Genomic DNA, 18,415 nt, shown 5'->3' with positions numbered 1-18,415 from the left:
CGTTTATCCATTTCACTGCTTATCTTGTGTCTATTTTAGCATGTGAGCTCAGAAAGAGAAAGAATTTTTTGCTTTATTGGCATGTGGTGTGTGTTCAATAAAATTAGTGAGTAAATTAAATACTGACTTAAATTGCAATCACCAATACTACAATAAGTAATCACTTCTTTTTACTTTATTATCAGTGCTTAAATTTGTTTACTTCTGTTTACAAGTGTATGCTTCCAGTTTTACAAATAAGAATTATGTTTGGTTACTTTGCGTTTCTTTGGCCAGCACAGTAATTTTTTGTTCAGTGATTATCCTACCCAGTGATCTTCAGCCAGCACATATCTTTGTTGTTTTTATAAGTCTAGGCATTGCTTTGCAATTCCCTGTTTGAAAATAAAACAAACAAAAACATTGATCTTTCTATATTTCCTTGAACAAAATGCAGTTTCACTATTTAAGAGTAAAGAAGTAGAAATAATCCAAAAGGAGTCATACCAATTATCAGAGATGCCCTTTAATATAAATTGTTACCAAGCCTTACATGACTAGTCCTAATCTACTCAGGGACTGTGAAGTGACAAGGATGTGAATACAGGAGTTAGGTGCTTAGTAATGTGTAAGTGCTTCACTCAGGCTCAGGAATGTGTCATTGAAGTTTAGAATATGTCGAGCCCTTCCCATCTCACCAATGAGTTAGATGTTCTGTCACGGTGGACCTGCCCTCTCTGTGCTTGTCACCCCTGCCCTACAGATTGCTAGCATGCAATCTAGACCTAGACTTCTAGATCTAGACTTCTAGATCTCATTTCAGAAGTGTAGGACTCTGGTACTAGTCTCCAGCAATTCACAGCAGCATATCAGATTCTTATTAAAGTTAGTAGTTTAGCCATAACAGTTCTGGTAGATATGTGAATGTGTCAATGTGCAGCAAATTTTTTCAGCAAGGCAATGTAATTACAAAGGACAATGATAAACACACACAAACCAAAGGAAAACAAAAAACAAAAAAACTCCCAGAAAAGCTAAAAACAATGATAAATTTTCTGATTCTCAAATATATAATATCTTAGTAACATTATCTATATTATTTCCAACTTCATAAAATACTAATTGCCAATACTATGTAGATTATTTTGAAAGCATAATAAAATCATGATTAGCCCAGTTCTAGTGAATGAGCTGGGTCTCTGTGTAATTGGATTCTTGCTGTCTTTTATACAGACACTCAGAAACAAGACTTGCTAACAGTGGCTGACATATCTTATGTAGATGTCTGTGGTGGAGCTACTCCCACTGCCTTGCTTCTCTCTGACACTCTAGAGACGGCAGTGGTATTGGAGTGAGTTGGTTTCTTCTCTTTTCCTCCTTGACTTCTATCAGATTTCATTTTTTATCCCAGTAAAGACTTACTTCTATTTTTCTTTCTATTCTAAAACTTCTTTCCATTCTACAGATGGTAAAGTTGAAGGAAGTTTATGAAAGGGCAATAAAAGTTGTCATGTATAAAATTAAAGCAACATGTTCTTAGCACATGAAATAAATGAGCTGCTTTTTCATGATAAGTTAATATAAAAATACAATTTAATTTTTATGACAATGATATTTTTATAGATAAACACTGTTACAGTAACAGCATTTAGTATTCATTTTCAGGGTAAATTCCTAGGTCTCAAAAGATTTCAGTATTTCAGAAATCCGACTATATGCTAATACTATATATCTTGACTAGAAAAATTTGCAAAACATTTTATCCTATAAGAATACATTTGTTTTGTTTTTCTTTTATTGAAAGATTGAAGTCTTTTTGATCAGTAATGAAAACTTTGTGTCTACTTTATCAATAGTTATACTATCATATCTTATCTTAACATCTAAATAAGTTAATAACAATTACAGCAAGAAAAGTTTCTAGTTTTATTTGTACATTTTAATGAATTGTTTGAATTCTGTATGTAAACTGTCACAGCATGAAATCAATTTTCTGCCTTGATTCATCCAAAATCTGGGACTTCTGTCACACTAATATTATAATTAAAAACATTAATAGTGACGGCAACTTAAAAAGCATACCTTGCTTTTTGGTAATTTGGCGTATTTCTGTGAGTGCATGGGACTTCAAGAACCTTCAATCCACTAATAAATTTATTAACTCAAACTTAAAAGAAGTGAAAAGTCTCTCTTTCTTTCCCTCTCCCCATGGTCAGTCTGCTAAAATAGATTATTCATGCTTATTTGATTCAGGTAGGCTTTTGCAAGCTTCCCTGCCAGGCCTGGGAATGTGGTACATTGAGGCCTTTTCAGAGGCTTCTGACATAGACCAAGCTTTTATTGCATGGTGTTTTATTACAGCCAAATCCTAGTCTCCACCCAGTTTGTAGGCACTCAGCTTATTCTTTTGAATCAGGAAAGGTTATCACCTACCTTAATCCATGCAGTAGCATGGATTAAGGACACCAGTGTGCCCCAGGATTCTCAAAGAGGATCCTGGAAACTTCTGGTTTCTTCTTTTTTGCTGTCTTTACTAAATTCTATTGGGCCTTAGGGGGATTTGCATCTGAAATGGGCAACCTGGTGTTTTTCTCAATGAAGACATCAGATCAAAGTTCAGTTAGTCAAGGCCTTTCTGAAACATTAAGAGGGCTTGGACTTACACAATAAAAAGATGAGCTCTCACAGAGATTGCAGTAAAAACATTCTGAACTATAATCCGGATAAAGAATCAATTATAGGCCAAAGAACAGACCTTGTTTAAATTGCTTTAGACTAATAACTTTACATCTAAAAAACTTTTATACCGTATTTTTAAGAAACATTTTAATATCATATAATTTATTTGTCAATACTTTTCATAATAAATGGAGAATTTGTGCCTTAGAAATCATAATTCTGCACATACTATTATTGCGTTGAAAAGATTAGATTGAAGCCAACTAATAGACGTCTTTCATTAATGAAAAAAATCGTACCTTATGGAGAGATGCACATTCATTTTATTTAGAAAATAAATGTCACACCCACCGACTCATTCTAGGAAAAAATGTTTCTCTTAGACTTCAGGATGTTTTATTTCATGTGACTGTATAATTTGATGTTTATAGGCATTTAATTTAGGAACATAAATCACTGAAATCTTAAATGCAAATAGCAAGTGTCAAGCATACTTATGTTTAACTAAATTAAAAAATTGTCACTCTGTAAGATAAGATCCTACTGTGAGTTCTCATGTTTCTGCAGAGATATTAGTTGTGTTGAACATCCCCAAGTTTGCTAGTTTCTTAGTACTCAGCAGTGGTAAAGGACTCAGTAAAGATCAAATCATAGCTTTTACCAGAAGCTGTTTCCAGGCTAATGTGTTAATAGTTTAACTTTATGTAGAAGGGTATGGGCTCGGGATGCATTTATTAAAATCAACCTAGATTCCATTCATAACAATAGTTAATACACTTTTTACTAACATATGTAAAGAAATTCAGTGTCAGTAGTTATTCATTTACTAAGAGAAAAATGGTTTCTTGGAGAGAACGTTAATAAAGACAGTCAACCTGTGAAGCAACAGTCAGGCCAACTTTCCAGTTCTCACATAGTGTCCACCCATCCTCTCTCATGCCCATGACTTGATGCTGCCAGGACTCCAGGACATTGTGCATAGTCAGCTTCATTCAGATTTATAAGAAATGCTGTATATGTGTATATATCCTGTGGGTATTTAGATTTAATATGATGCTCAGTTAAAAATATTTAAATATTTTATTTCTTTTGGGGCTTGCAACCAATGAATTGACTTGGCTTACCTTCATTTAGTTCTTATCTCCTTATTTGATTTGTCATTAAATCAAATTGAACTGCTATCCATGAATTAAGAATTATGTATACTAAATATCTAACATAGAAAAGGAGATGTACAGAGTAGTTTTAAAATGAAAGAGGTATATGAATTATTATAAACTTAGGAATCATTAACAGAAAAAAACTTGAGAGTAGAAAGTTTAATTCTTAACTGTGCTTTGTTCGGCTAATAGACTATTGTATGGATCTTTAAGTTTAGGAAACATTTATGTCAGCTTTTCATCATTAGCATTAATGTACATACATATGCCATTACTTTGCTTGATGTAGGACAAAGAAATTATAGTGTAAAATAATGTTACTTTAACAACCTGCCCGGTTTTTCTGCAGGTTGGACCGGTCTCGTCGTCACGATTTGGTCACTATTATGATGTTTCAAAAAAGATTCCTCAGGAGCTACTACAGAGTTCAAAATGGCATGGATTCTTCCTTCCAGAACACATACCTCCAGATCTTAAAGGAGAATCCTGGTAAGTCCATGTTGTTTACAAGTTCTGATTTCAGATACCAGTAGGTTGCATTTTTACCTAAGTTTTGAAGAATGTATATACAAAGGTATAGCCTAATAATGCTAGTTTTCTACGAGTATATAACAAATTATACAAGTATTTTTGTAAACTACCTATTGCTGTGATTTATTATATGATAGACCTGGATACCAAGATAGTTTCAATTCCATGTGATTTCACTTTCCAGGAAATGTGAAACAATTCTAAATCAGGACTTCTACCAATAACGCAAATAAATATCATAAAATTTTTTGACGAAAATTCCAGGGAAAGGTGTAAAGCACTGCTGCTTGCTAATACCTTTTAGTGAATGATCCTTTAAAGGGTAAACAAGTATATGTTCTTACTTTTTTAATAAAACATTATACTTTTAGTGATACTATAAATAAAAGTCTGTAATTTTAGGTAAAAAGATGATTTGGAGTTAGAATTTTACATTGAAGAGTTCTTTAGTATTAAGAAAACCTAACAAGTTTATAGTGCCAAAAAATTTATTAAAGTAGAATTCTGAAAGTTACAGACTTGATATTAAGTAATGTGTAAGATATTAAGAAAACTTACTTTCCATTCCTACCACACTTAAGCTACTGAACACAGTAATAAGCAGTAAGCTACATCCTGTATTTTCTTAAGCACTTTCAAGTCATTTTCAAAGTAAATTACTAAGAGCGTTTATAGATAGAAATTTATGAAATTAAATGACTTAAATGCATTCAGTCTCTGTTCTAGAAACAATACCTCAGAATTTAGTCAACACTGTTCCCTTAAATCATTTTCAGAAATTTTTCACTTTGTTAATGAGTTCCCTAGTCTGTGGTTAGAGACATAAAGTGGCACATTGGTCTATTATAGCTCTAGTGGCCATGCTGAAGATTGGCTCCTGTGTGTCAGGCACACTACTACATGTTGTGCACTTACTGCCTCCTGTTATTCTGTATGAGCAAATATTTGTGCTTTCCAGAATATACTGACATACCTAGATCTAGCAGGGTACACTGAGTAATAGAATCAGGAGAGACATGTTGTATCTCTTTCTTTGTGCTTCGTTCCTTTTGAAGATTTATCCATATTACTTTTGTTATTGTTAATTTTAAATCATTATGTTGGAATTCTGAACTCTGCCAGTTAAACTAAACACACACATACACACACACACACACACACACACACACACACACACAAGCATGTGCACAAAAGTGGTAATACCTACATTCAAAGATATTTCCTCTGAATCAGAATTGTGTGTTGGCTGTAATTCTATACTGTTTCATTTATAGAATGCTCAGCTGTATAAATGTGAAATATGAGCTGGGGCCATAGTCCAGTGGTAGAGTGCTTGCTTAGCATAAATTTAATCCCTATAATTGCAAAATAAAATAAAGCCTATATTAAGAGTAGTATAATTTAACAAAAAAATACTTTTATAATTTGAAACAGGTTTGTTTCAAGGAACAAACATTTTTTTAACAGAAAATATGAGGTTTTTATTCATTCATTCAGGTAAAGGAAGGAAGTCAACTTTAGTTAAATGCTTCTTTCAGGAGGGGGACTGTTCATGTATTTGACCATAGCCTATTCATTTAATTCTACCAACAGCCCTCTGAGCTGATTAATGTCACAGTTTATGGGACCTTGAGGTCAGAGATGCTAGGCAAATTAACTGTTGCAAATTATAAGTCATTAAAGCAGTGGTTCTCAACCTGTGGGTTGTGACCCCTTTGGGGGTCAAGTGACCTTTTCACAGAGGAGGCATATCAGGTATTCTGCATATCATATACGTACATGAAGATTCATAACAGTACCAAAATGATAGTTATGAAGTAGCAACAAAAATAATCTCATGGTTGGAGGTCAGCACAACATGAAGGTCTGTATTAAAGAGTCACAGCAGCCGGGCCTGGTGGCGCAGGCCTTTAATCCCAGCACTCGGGAGGCAGAGGCAGGCGGATTTCTGAGTTCGAGGCCAGCCTGGTCTACCAAGTGAGTTCCAGGACAGCCAGGGCTATACAGAGAAACCCTGTCTCGAAAAACCAAAAAAAAAAAAAAAAAAAAAAAAAGAGTCACAGCAACTGCTGCACTAAAGTAACACCCCAAACCAGGTTTATAAAACCTCCATGTTGCAGGAAATGTGCAGCTCACCAAACTAAGGGACCAAAAAACTATACTTTGATGAACTGTGAGTATGTAGTCAAATGGTCTTTAAACGTGTAATTGCTGGAATGTTTTTTGAAAGCTAGCAGTTTTACACAGAATAGGAAAATTTATAGATTTTAATTACCAAGGCAGTATTTCATTTCATAGTAGTTAACTGATAATTCATTTATTTCATATTAAACTTAAATGCTTAATTAAATGTAATTAAATTTTAAACATGTAATTAAATTAATTTTGAATATGAGTACTTTACCATGTGAGATTTATTTTAATTTATGAAAAGTGTATGCTCATTTCACTGACATGAACTTTGCTGGTTCATTTATAAAACAATAAAGCCAAGCCTTACAGTTACCTATACTTTTCCTATAATTAAGACTAAAGGATATGTACTTGTGGCTCACTGCCATATGTAAGATACAGTATATCATTTCATAATTTCTAAAGGCACTATTGATAACAAGTAAAGATTTTTTTATAGCAAGAAAAACTGAAGGTCATTTGAAATTTGCAGTAATTTAAAATTACTGGTAAGTTTGTCTATAGCAAATGTTCATACATACATTCTAAATTTTCAAATTAGAGCCTAGGCATAGTATCTTGGCATGTATCCCAATATTGTTAAGATCACTTAGAGAGCTAGTGCCTGCAGTCTCAGCACTGGGCATGTGGGAAGAGGAGGATCGAGGCTAAGAAACTGGATAGCATCTTAAAACCAAAAGGACAGCGTTGGTAGTTCATGGAGGATAACAGCAGCTCATTTTTAGACTAGTTATGTAATTGATTGGGCATTGTTTTGAGTTAGCATTTGCCAACAGGTGTATTCAAGCACAACAAGTAGATTTTTTTTTCCTGTTGAAGTATACTGCCACTCCACATTTAAGACAGCAGACAGTTGAACAACAAACCTAACATGCAATCTAATCTGCTACTCTCACTTGAATTCATTGCTTTTCTGTTCCTGTGATCAAATATGAAGCAACCTATGGAAGAAGGCATCTGTTTTGACTGTGGTTCCAGGTTTACAGTCCATCATGGCAGGAGAAATGGCAGCAATCGACAGGCCTGATGCTTGTAGCAAAAAGCTAAGAGCCCATATCTTCAACTGGAAGCACAAAGCAGAGAGGGAACTGGAAGTGGCCAGAGCTTTTAATCCACAGGCCTGCCCCACAGTGACACAAATCCTCCAGCTAGACTGTACCCCTCAATTCCCCAAACACTGCCACCAACTGGGAACCAAGTTTTCAGATGCCAGCAGTATGGGGACAGTTTTCATTTTAAATCACTTCACTGCTGAATCTTAGCATCCTACCCAAACTTGCATGTATAGGCCCACACCTAGAGTCGGGGTCTTTGTTGTGGTTTGAATCTAGAATAACCTATCCTTAATTGAACCCCAGCCTTTATGAAGCAGGGTCTGACTGGTGGAGATAAGGAGCAAGCCTCAGAGATTAGAGCCCTGATTCAAGTCCCATGGTATACTTTTTGCCACCCATTCCTGTCACCATGAACTTCATCACACCTTCCCACCACAATCAACTGAAATTGCTCCAAAACTGAAAGTTGTGCTACTATAACAAAATACCTGACAGATACAAATCAGAAGTTTATTTTCTCACAGATGTGTTAGCCAAAGGCTTCAAGATCAAAGTTCTGGCAGTTTTGTTGTGTGGTACTGCTACAAGGTACTGAGTCTCTCTCATGCCAACACTAAGAGTCCTGGGTATTTGCAAGCAAGGCTGAAGATTTGTTAGGTGGAGTCAAAAACAAAAAACAAAACAACAAAAAGCAAGCAGCAGAAAAGCTTAAAATGAAAACTAAGGAACAAAAGGATAGTCTATAAACTGTGAGCCAAAGAAAAAGAGCCGACAACAACTGCCATCGATACATGAGAAGAAAGAGGAAAGACAGAACGTTGGCGAGCAAAGAAGACACCATCCAACTCTCCACAATATTGAGGAAAGATTCTATGCTGTGGCTTTATATATGCTGAAACGCATAGTTAATAAAAGCAAAAGTAGACAGTCCATGTGCAGTCAGCAAGCCTCACTGCTTCAGAGGCTCACATTCATGAATCCATGAGCTCGCATCAGAGGCAACACTTTTCAACTGTTAAGTACTTAAAATAGCATCCTATGTTAGCCATGATATGGAAATATAGCCAATCATATTAATTGTGAGGGTAAAAGTTATTGAAACAAAAAGGTATCAAAACTTAGACTATCTACTGTCTTTTTACTATTATTCCATTTCTGTGAATTTATCCCAAATATGACATGTTCTCAAAGATATGTTTGAATGAATGAATTATGTCTTAAATTGCTACAAAAAAAAAAAAAAAGAACCCACTGAGATCATTATCCACTATGATAAAAAAGAAGTCTTAATTGGATGATGGTGTTGAAGCTTTATTGGATTTAGGTATAAATGTAAGGAAAGAATTAACTAACAACATCAAATATGAGAAAATTCAAGTTGCTTTGATGCAGATACAAATAGAGCACAATCTGGCAGAAGAGGTAAATTAGAGGTATTCTGATTGGGAGAAGAGATGACATTTATTTACATAGGACAGGTAGAAGTAGGGAGTTAATACTATTCAGAAGAGAGCACTGTTAGTATAGAGCCTGAAAGAATAAAGTGTGTACACAGCTCAGGAGAGAGATCTCAGATGATTCTTGTGGCAGCATGCTGAAGACTGTGTATGTGGTGCAAATGATGATGGAGAGGACCTTTTTCCTTTGGGTCTTTTACAACAAAAATATCACATACCATGTACCTTGAACCAAGAGGTCTACTTTTCATCATGGTGAGGGTCTGGAAGTCCAAACTCAGGTTCTGGCAAGATTGCGTTTTGTGAAGACTTTCTACATAGACAGATGCCAGGATTTCAGTCAGTTCACATGGCGGAAGGGGCACACACAGTCCTATAGGTCTCTTTTATAAGGTTACTAATCCCACTCATGAGGCTTTGACCATCATAATCTATTTACCATATCTAGTTATCATATCTAGCTATCAATGTCAACTACAGCAGGCAAATATATAAATATAGCAATGAGCATATCTTCTGGATATATATAGTACTAGGTATATCTTGTTTGTTTCTGTTTCCAGTTCATGAGTTTGATGAAAAAGAGATGCTTTTTCAGTTTGAATAACAATGGAGAAGAGGTGAAACTGTCATAAAGGAGAATAAGGGTATTTAGTGAGATTGCCAAGTAAGCCTAATAACCTCTTGGAATTTATAATTATAAAATTTAAGTCATACTAGTTCAGAGAATGGGCCTTTCTCTGACCATTTTCAGCTGCATCAGGGCAGATGGAGAGGCCATAGAAAGTTGAATCAACCAGAAGAGTTTTGCCACAACAAAGAAAGGGATAGATTAAATGAAGTTGTGGAATGACCATGAAACAAGATAGCTAATTAGGTTGTGCTAACCGACAGGAGTCTAGCATGACTGTCCTCTGACAGGTGTTACTGCAGATGATTGGGACAGATCCAGATACAGCAAACTGATGTCAGGGACCCCTATGGAAGAGTTAGGGGAAGGACCGAAGGAGTGAAGGCGATGGCAACCCCATAGGAAGACTAATAGTCTCAACTAACCCCTGGATGCTCCTGGAGACTAAGCCACCAACCAAAGAGCATATATGGGCTGGTACGAGATACCACACACACACCCATCCCCCAGCACATAAGTAGCAAAGGACTGCCTTGTCTGGCCTCAGTTGGAGAGAATTTGCCTAATTTTGTAGAGACTTGAGGCCGCAGGGAAGGGGGAGAGGAGATTGCAAGCACCCTCTCAGAGGCAAATAGGAGGGAGAATAGGATAAAGAACTGTGGGAGGGGGGACTGAGAATGTAAAAATAATTAATTTTTTTAAAAAATGCTACCAAGTGTAATACAAAAAGATAAAAGTGACCACAGTCAGTGATGGCCTAGGCAGATTGAAAGTAGGTGGAAAGGAGAGTGCATGAGCCTGACATTTTAGAGGGGTGGGTGATAATGACACTGTGTGCGTGGTGTATCATGGTGAAAGCAAACAGCTTAGATAGGATGAATGAGGGAAGAGAGAAGATGTAGAAACTGGAGAGCTGAGGATTAGGCAGTGTGTGACAGCCCAGGCTGGGATACCCCACACAGCTGGGAGGCCTGTAGGAGCCCTGCTCTAGCCCTTCATCTGTAGCAGCTCCTGGCAGAGGCAGTGTACTACCAGGCTCACTGTCTCTCATCAAGATCATATCTTCACTTAATGTCCATGTCATAGAGTGGCATCTGTACATCTCCATGGTCTTAGATCTTCCCAGCTGTAATCCAGGAGTCTCTGCTGGCCATGGATCTCCTTCATACTCTTGAATTCATTCTTAGTCTCTGTGTCTTTCTCTTAGTTGGGCTTCCATGATCCACCCAAAATCCATGTTAGGTGAGAGCATCAGAGAAGAAAATGACAGCCTTATTAAATGACAGCCTTCAGGGTAATCCTAATGAAAATTTCAACTTGAAAATTACTTGTGAAAAGACTTCACAATCTCTGGAATCACATGCAAATTATATGCTAATAAACCTTTAGCTCAGCAAAGTATTTTACACAATTAGTTGAGACATGTATTGTGCCTATTGCCTCTTAAAAATGTTTCCTACTACTTGTCATAGTTGAATCTTTATAATATACATGCAAATTAAACTTTGATAAGATAAATTCTATTGTCCTATTGGCTTTCAAAATAATGTCAAAAAGTGCTTCATATTTATTTTAATTGTAATTATAGATAATTTTTTTGAGAATGGCAATTCTTAATTTTCTAAGGCTTTGTGGGTTTTTTCCCTCAAATATTTCTATCAGGTTGTTAAACAAATATTTAAGTGACCGGAGTTTCTTTTTATTATTATTATTATTATTATTATTGAATAGTTTATTTAGGGCATGGGAAAGAGAGTTGAGGAGGGATAGAGATGGAGGGGAGAGGAAGGGAGGGGAGGGGCCAGCCAGGAACAGGTGGGAGGGTGGGAAATGGGGAGAGAAAGGACAGAGAGAGTAAGAGAGTAGGACAGTAAGAGCCAGAGTTTCTTATTTTTAAAATCCAAATTACTTTAAAGAGAGAAATCATTCTTGAACTATATAATTTTAAAGTCACTGTAGACAAGAGAGATAGGAGAAAAAATTTAAAGAAGCTGTCTGTGTCACATTTTGAACTGAATTGTTGGCATAGGTAGAGACAGAGCTAGCTCTCAGGCCTTAGCATCTTCCTGCTACATGGTAGTGGTGCTCAGTTATCAATTTGTAAACCCGCTGTTTAGTATGAAAGTTTCCCTTATTTTATCACACTGCAAGTTAAATACAACTGAGGCACATTGGTGAAGATATCATGGGTACAGCTAAGATCTCCTTTTGTAACTGGACCCTGGAGTGCTTCATTTAATATGTTGAATGGAACCACATTCAAAACTCCTGTTAACCACAGTAGTGTGTGGGAACCTAAGACTGTTTTTGCACCTCCTTTAGAGACCTAACTTAGTGAAATTGCATGAGCAAATAAGTACACTTTTAGACTGTTTTCAAGGGTCTTGTTTGTTTAGTTTAGTTTAGTTGTGTTGAGACATGCTCTCATTCTGTAGCCCAGGCTAGCTTGAAACTCACTATGTGGACTAGACTGGCCTCAAACTCAACAGGGGTCAGCCTGCCTCAGCCTCCCAAGTGCTAAAGTTAAAGTCATGCAACCATGTCCAGCAAATATTTTCATTCTATATGTCAATTCTATCACTTAATGATATGTAACCTTGTATAAGTCATGTATCCTATAGTGAGTCTTAAGTTTCCCCACCACAAAGTAAGGATAATGTCTGAACTTATCTCACAAGATCATTGTGTTCATCAAATGCTATGCCACCAGAGTCTTCAGTGTTTACTATGTACCATGCAGTTCAGCAGCTGGTGTGACTAAAATCAGATAGGGTTTTAAACAGTCTACCAAGAGTTTGTATTCTGTCTGCAAATTCTTCACATATCAACTACTTACTGTGACTCAATATAAAATTTTATTTTTCTCATATATCTTTTTACAGACCGAAAAAAATAATCTTTTTTAAAGACAAAAATTTATCTTTCAGCCGGGCATGGTGGCGCATGCCTTTAATCCCAGCACTCAGGAGGCAGAGGCAGGCGGATTTCTGAGTTCGAGGCCAGCCTGGTCTACAGAGTGAGTTCCAGGACAGCCAGGGCTACACAGAGAAACCCTGTCTCGAAAAAAACAAAAAACAATAACAAAAAAATTATCTTTCTCCTGTTGCCCAAGCCCTTTTTTCCCTTTGTGAAACTAAAGATAATTTTAAGTACTTAGTATTTTGAAGTTCAAAATTAGTTCCAGAGCTAGAGATATGACTGAGTGGTTAGGAGTACTTATTGCTCATCCAGAGGAACAAAATTGGATTCCAATACCTACATGGCACCTCATATCATTTATAACTTACAGGTGTTATAAATTCCAGGAAATCTAATGCTCACATGCAGGCAAAACAGTTACAAATGTAAAATAAAAATAAATCTTAGAAATTAGTCTACACAACTTTGTATATTTTATATTTCTATATATTGTAGTAGCTTCAGGCACACAAAACTCTGTAGCTCATTTTAATATAAATATTGTTGAAAGTATAAGAGTAAAGCAGGACCATATGTATGATTGAAAATAAGCTTCCTTAGAGCAGCCTTTAAATATTTGAAATAGAACTGTTAAATGTTTGAAAATAAGAGCTGGGGATATTGCTCAGGGGTAATGTTGTCCTCTGAGCTTCACACTCATTGTGACACACCCATCTGAACCATTCAAATAGAACCACCTAGACATATGGATTAAAAAAAGAGACAAAGTGTTTAGAAATAATAACAACAAAGTCAGGGTCACATTTATAGATGAATTTTCTTCTCAATTCATTTCACATGCTCACACACACACACACACACACACACACACACACACACACACACCATAAGATTTCTCAACATTGAAGAATCAATAATAAAACCAAAATTTACTATGTAAATAGAAGATACTTATTTTATCAATATTTATATATGCTTTTATAAATATTAAACAGCAATGAGTGATAACTAATAAAGTACAAATCCCCCTTTTTGAATGATTATATTTTATTCATTCAGAAGTTGATACTGGCTTTTACAGTGCACAAACATTTATTTGTAAGTTTTATGTTTGCAAAACCTTTAGTTTCTATGTAATTCAAGAAATTTATCTTATTACTTAAAAGTAATAAGATAAAGTAATTACTTCTAAGTGTATTGGCTAGTGAATTATTTTATGTTGATGCTAAATAAGGAAAGTGATTAAGATGTATTGGGTTTATGCTTTCACTTTCATTCTCTAAAATGAAACACTGAATAAGATAAAAAGAAAATTCTAAAGAATAAGGAGAAAATGAGAAAGGGGGGAGGGAGGGAGGAGGGAAGGAGAGCATGAAAGAGAGAGCTTAATACATCAAATTTGTATGGACACAAATGATTCAGTGGCAACAAAAGTTGACTTTAAAAACAGGAAAGGACCTGAGTAGATAGTATTTTAAAACAGGCATACAAGTGATCAACAGATCTATGCAGGAAAAAAAAAAAACCTCAAATACCATTGTTCACCAGAGAAATATATATTAAAACCCCTAGGAGATACTGACTTACAACTCTCATAATGACTGTTATCAACGTAGTAAAGGATACGTAAGTATTGGTGAAGATGTAGAGAAAGAAAAGTCTTTGTACACTATTGGTAGATGTTGAAAACCGTGGCAGTTCATTACAAATTCAAGGTACAGGTATTGTATCTAATAGTGCTACTCATGCACTTATATCTAAGGAAGTGAATTCCGTGTATCGAAGGAATAGCTGTATTCCCTTTCATTACAGCAGGGATACAGAATTGACCTGAATTATCAACAGAAAATATGGTATACACACAAACATGTAGCAGAGTACTATGTTACCTTGAAAAAGAATCCTGTATTCTGTAATACAGATGAAAGCAGAGAACATTTAGAGGCTTTGTTAATGCATTAGGATGGAATGGATAAACATAAGCTTTCTTTTAACCCGTAGTGAGGTTCATCATATTAGTAGCTGCAATGTATTTCATAATTTGGGATCTCGGAGCAGATTAACCTCCAGCCCTGTATAAAGCTAGTTGGCCCACATGGGAATTGCATAGACTGCATTCACACTGTAATACTGTGTGCTGAACAGTCAGCTATTGGATGGAGCACAGGGCCCCCAGTGGAGGAACTAGAGAAAGTACCCAAGGAGCTGAAGGGGGCTGCAACCCTATAGGTGGAACAACAATATGAACTAACCAGTACCCCCTGAGCTCATGTCTCTAGCTGCATATGTAGCAGAAGATGGCCTAGTCGGCCATCATTGGGAAGAGAGGCCCCTTGGTCTTGCAAACTTTATATGACCCAGCACAGGGGAATGCCAGGGCCAAGAAGTGGGAGTGGGAGGGTAGGGGAGCAGGGGCGGGGGTGGGGGTGTATGGGGAACTTTCGGGATAGCATTTGAAATGTAAACAAAGAAAATATCTAATAAAAAAAAATACTGTGTGCTGAAAATGGAGCTAGCCAGAACAAATAAGTGCCAAGGCAGGGCACTCTCAGAGAATCGCCCATACACAGTGTTATTTATGGATGTGTCCTCATGTAAAAGTAGGAAACTATGCCCATGTAGCCTATGTTGTCCTTGAAAGGGAGCAGTACTACTTGAAACATACCCAGGCTGGGAGGCCCTTTGTCTCCTGGGGTCATGTGTGTTTTCGACAGAAAATTTTTCCTTATGTTAGCTCTGTTTCTGCAAGATAGGGATTTGGAGTCAGCGGCAGCCATTCAAAAGCGCACACATGTACAAATATATGCACGTATTTTTGCTAAATCAACTTGTATTGGTGTTGCAGACTAAGCAAAGGTGCTGCTGCACTTCTTAGCTTCACTCATGAAGCAGGCTTCCTTCTTTCTAACTTTTCCCTGAAACATCTTGTGACATTTACAAGGAATATATCTCAAGTGTTCTTTTTAGACCCAAGTGCACCTTAAAAATTCATTTTATTGTTTTTAAAGTAAGAAACAATGCTAGCGAGAAAAAAAAAATCTAGGATGTCTTCTTACACCCATGCATTTATTTTTGTATCATCTTTTAACAAAGGAAGTGGCTAAATTTAGTAGGAATTATGCTGTTTGCCTTCGTGTGTCCTAAATATCCAAGTGATTAAGTTAATGTTATTTTAGCAGTTTGTTCTAAGAAAATTAAAACTTTGATGGAAGATGAGCGCAGGTGATCAGGACATTGATTTGGGAGTGTGGGCATAGCAGTTCATTAACTATGTGTTAATTATGTATGATTACTCCTGAAAAGCTACGGTGGCTTCATCTTTTAGGTTACTTCATTAAATCATTAATTTTCTTGGAGGTAACTAAGCCTGACATAATTAAGTCATCTCAGTCTCCACAGATTTTTATCCTCTCATAATGTCAAAAACTAAGCAATTTACTATAAGATGATATAACTGACTCTCTTTTTTACATGCTGACTTCATATTTTAAATTGTTTAATATTAATTTGATACATTTTTATATTTAAGCATTCTAATAAATTCGTATTGTTTACTTAATGTATTATAGATATTTCACTTCCTGTGTGATAGGCCTGTTTATGTATTTGAACCACTTCTTACCAACAGTTTTTTTTCCTGTGGCTACATGAGGCTGCTTGAGTTCATTCAGAAGAGCATTTATGCTGAAGGATTTGATGGAGCTAATCCCCAGGTATGAGTGTTTTCAAGCCTTCTATAGTCATGGACAGAACGCTGTTCTCAAATCTCTGGGGTAGGCTGAAGAGCCTGGGAAAAATCAATAATATGCAACCTATTTTCACTGACTGTGTAAATGAGTAGAAAGTATTCATATGTATTTAGAGTTTTTCCTAGATTCTTAGGATGCTCACAAAATAATCACATTGTGCTTAAATACTATTTTAAGCTTCAAGATTACTAAGTAGTTATGTTTTTTAAATTACTTCTCATACTAGAAGGTTCATATTTTTTTATTTCAAATGTTCATATTTCTGAATTAATTAATTAATTCTAAATTGCCTAATGTGTAAGAATTCTCACAATATTTTATGCCTTGTTACATTACATTCTGAATTGTTTCATTGAATAAAAGATATATTTTTGTTATATTTTATACCACAACTGTTCTCTGTACCTCTAATTTTATACTTTCTCCAAATTCTCAATACTGAACATGTTTTACTTAATTTTAAAAAATGAAGAAATTTTATTGTTAAACATTTGCCTTCCAAAGATTCTCAGTGATATTAATTTTATTTGACACTAAAAGATGTATATTGTTTTATGATTATTGTATTATTTAAGGTTATTTTAACAAATGTATCTTTACTACATAGTTATTTTTAATGAAGACAAAGAAGCTAGAAACTAATTTTTATCATCTTTATCTACAATTGCTGTTAATTCATAGATTTCTATTTTTTAATCAGTTTACTTGCTATGTCAACAATTTATTCATGGCAAAATAAATAATTTTTAAATTGATTTTATTGCCAGTTTAATAGCAGGGTGAAACATTTATGTGTATCTGGAAAGTCTTTAGAGATGACCTTTAATATTTTCCATAGTCTTCGTAGTGGCTGCTGGTAGGATTCATTCCTTATCACTGGATCTTTGGTCCTAGCTAAGATTATGGGTGCCCTGTCTTTTTTTGGTGCCAGTGTGTGTCTGCAGAGGCAAATTGGTCCCTGACAGACACCTTTCCCCACTTGTGGTGGTAGCTATGGAAACAGGCATGTCATAACAGTTCCTATGGTGTAGTGTGCAGAGCTGCTGCTTTTGCAGAATGATGACATTTCTTCTAAAAGCAAGAAATTTATAAAATGCAGGAAAGCAACAAGAATCACTTGACTCTTTTGCCAAGGAATATGTACATAAGTACCTTAGAAATAAAACTAAGAATACTTAGGAAGTAACCTGTGTTGAAACAAAATAGAAATTATTTCTTTGTTTATTTGGGTATGGAAAAAAACATACCACTTTCAAGAGACAATTAATTTATAGTCTTTAAAATTGATAAAAAAAAAAATGAAGCACATTCAGTTCATTCATTATGCGAGGCTCAGTAACAGTTGACTTTCATAAAGACTGGACAAAATTGAGGTAAAACATTTCTATAGTGCATACTAAAATTGCTTAACATTTTCAAATTAAACTTCTGCCAATAAGTCATTATAAAAGTAAATTTCCTATGTATTACAACGTATTAAATCCTGAAGTATATTACTTGTTACACTCCCTGGTCTAGTCATCTGTCTCAAAACTGCAGACAAGTGAGGAATAGCAAAGAGTCTTTTAAGTAGTATTCTTGAGTCAAAATAGTAGTTCGACATTGGAGTTAATCCTACTTTTAAGGAGAAATTTTTATCAACTGTGCACTTTCAAATAAATTGAACTAGTTGGATAGAAGTTAAAATATATTCTATAAGGAACAGACTATGTAGCTCACCTACAAATATATTTGGGTAGAAACATTTAAAACTTGCTTCATAATATTATTTGTTACTAATTTTTAAATGCCAATTATTTAAATTAAATTAAATATACTATAAAAATGAAGTTTGTTCATTGATTTTTTTTTACTTAGCATATTAATTAAATGTTAGATATTCTTATTGGAATGTTTTTATTATCTAACTACAAGGTGCATTTTATATTTTATAACCTAACATCTAAGATATCAGAAGAGACTCTGCTTTTGTTTCTGCAGTTACCATTATAGTTATGAAAATCTATTCTTTGCGTTATGAAGTATTATGTACAGTCTTATTCTGATATGTTGTGTACCAAGT

General features: G+C 35.2%; 1 protein-coding gene across 1 annotated transcript in view; it reads left to right on the top strand.

Annotated features, from left to right (window-relative positions):
• The window catches only part of Elp4 (elongator acetyltransferase complex subunit 4), a 238,590-nt gene that overhangs the window by 95,336 nt on the left and 124,839 nt on the right, over positions 1 to 18,415 (top strand). The window contains exons 5-6 of the mRNA XM_021193497.1: positions 4,168 to 4,307; positions 16,233 to 16,317. Coding sequence (XP_021049156.1) covers positions 4,168 to 4,307; positions 16,233 to 16,317 — 225 coding nt within the window. The remainder of the gene's footprint in view (positions 1 to 4,167; positions 4,308 to 16,232; positions 16,318 to 18,415) is intronic.

This window comes from Mus pahari, chromosome 3, assembly GCF_900095145.1.
Source record: "Mus pahari chromosome 3, PAHARI_EIJ_v1.1, whole genome shotgun sequence".
NCBI lineage: Eukaryota > Metazoa > Chordata > Mammalia > Rodentia > Muridae > Mus > Mus pahari.
Note: the sequence above shows the minus strand (reverse complement) of the source record. Positions and strands in the feature narration are given on the sequence as shown.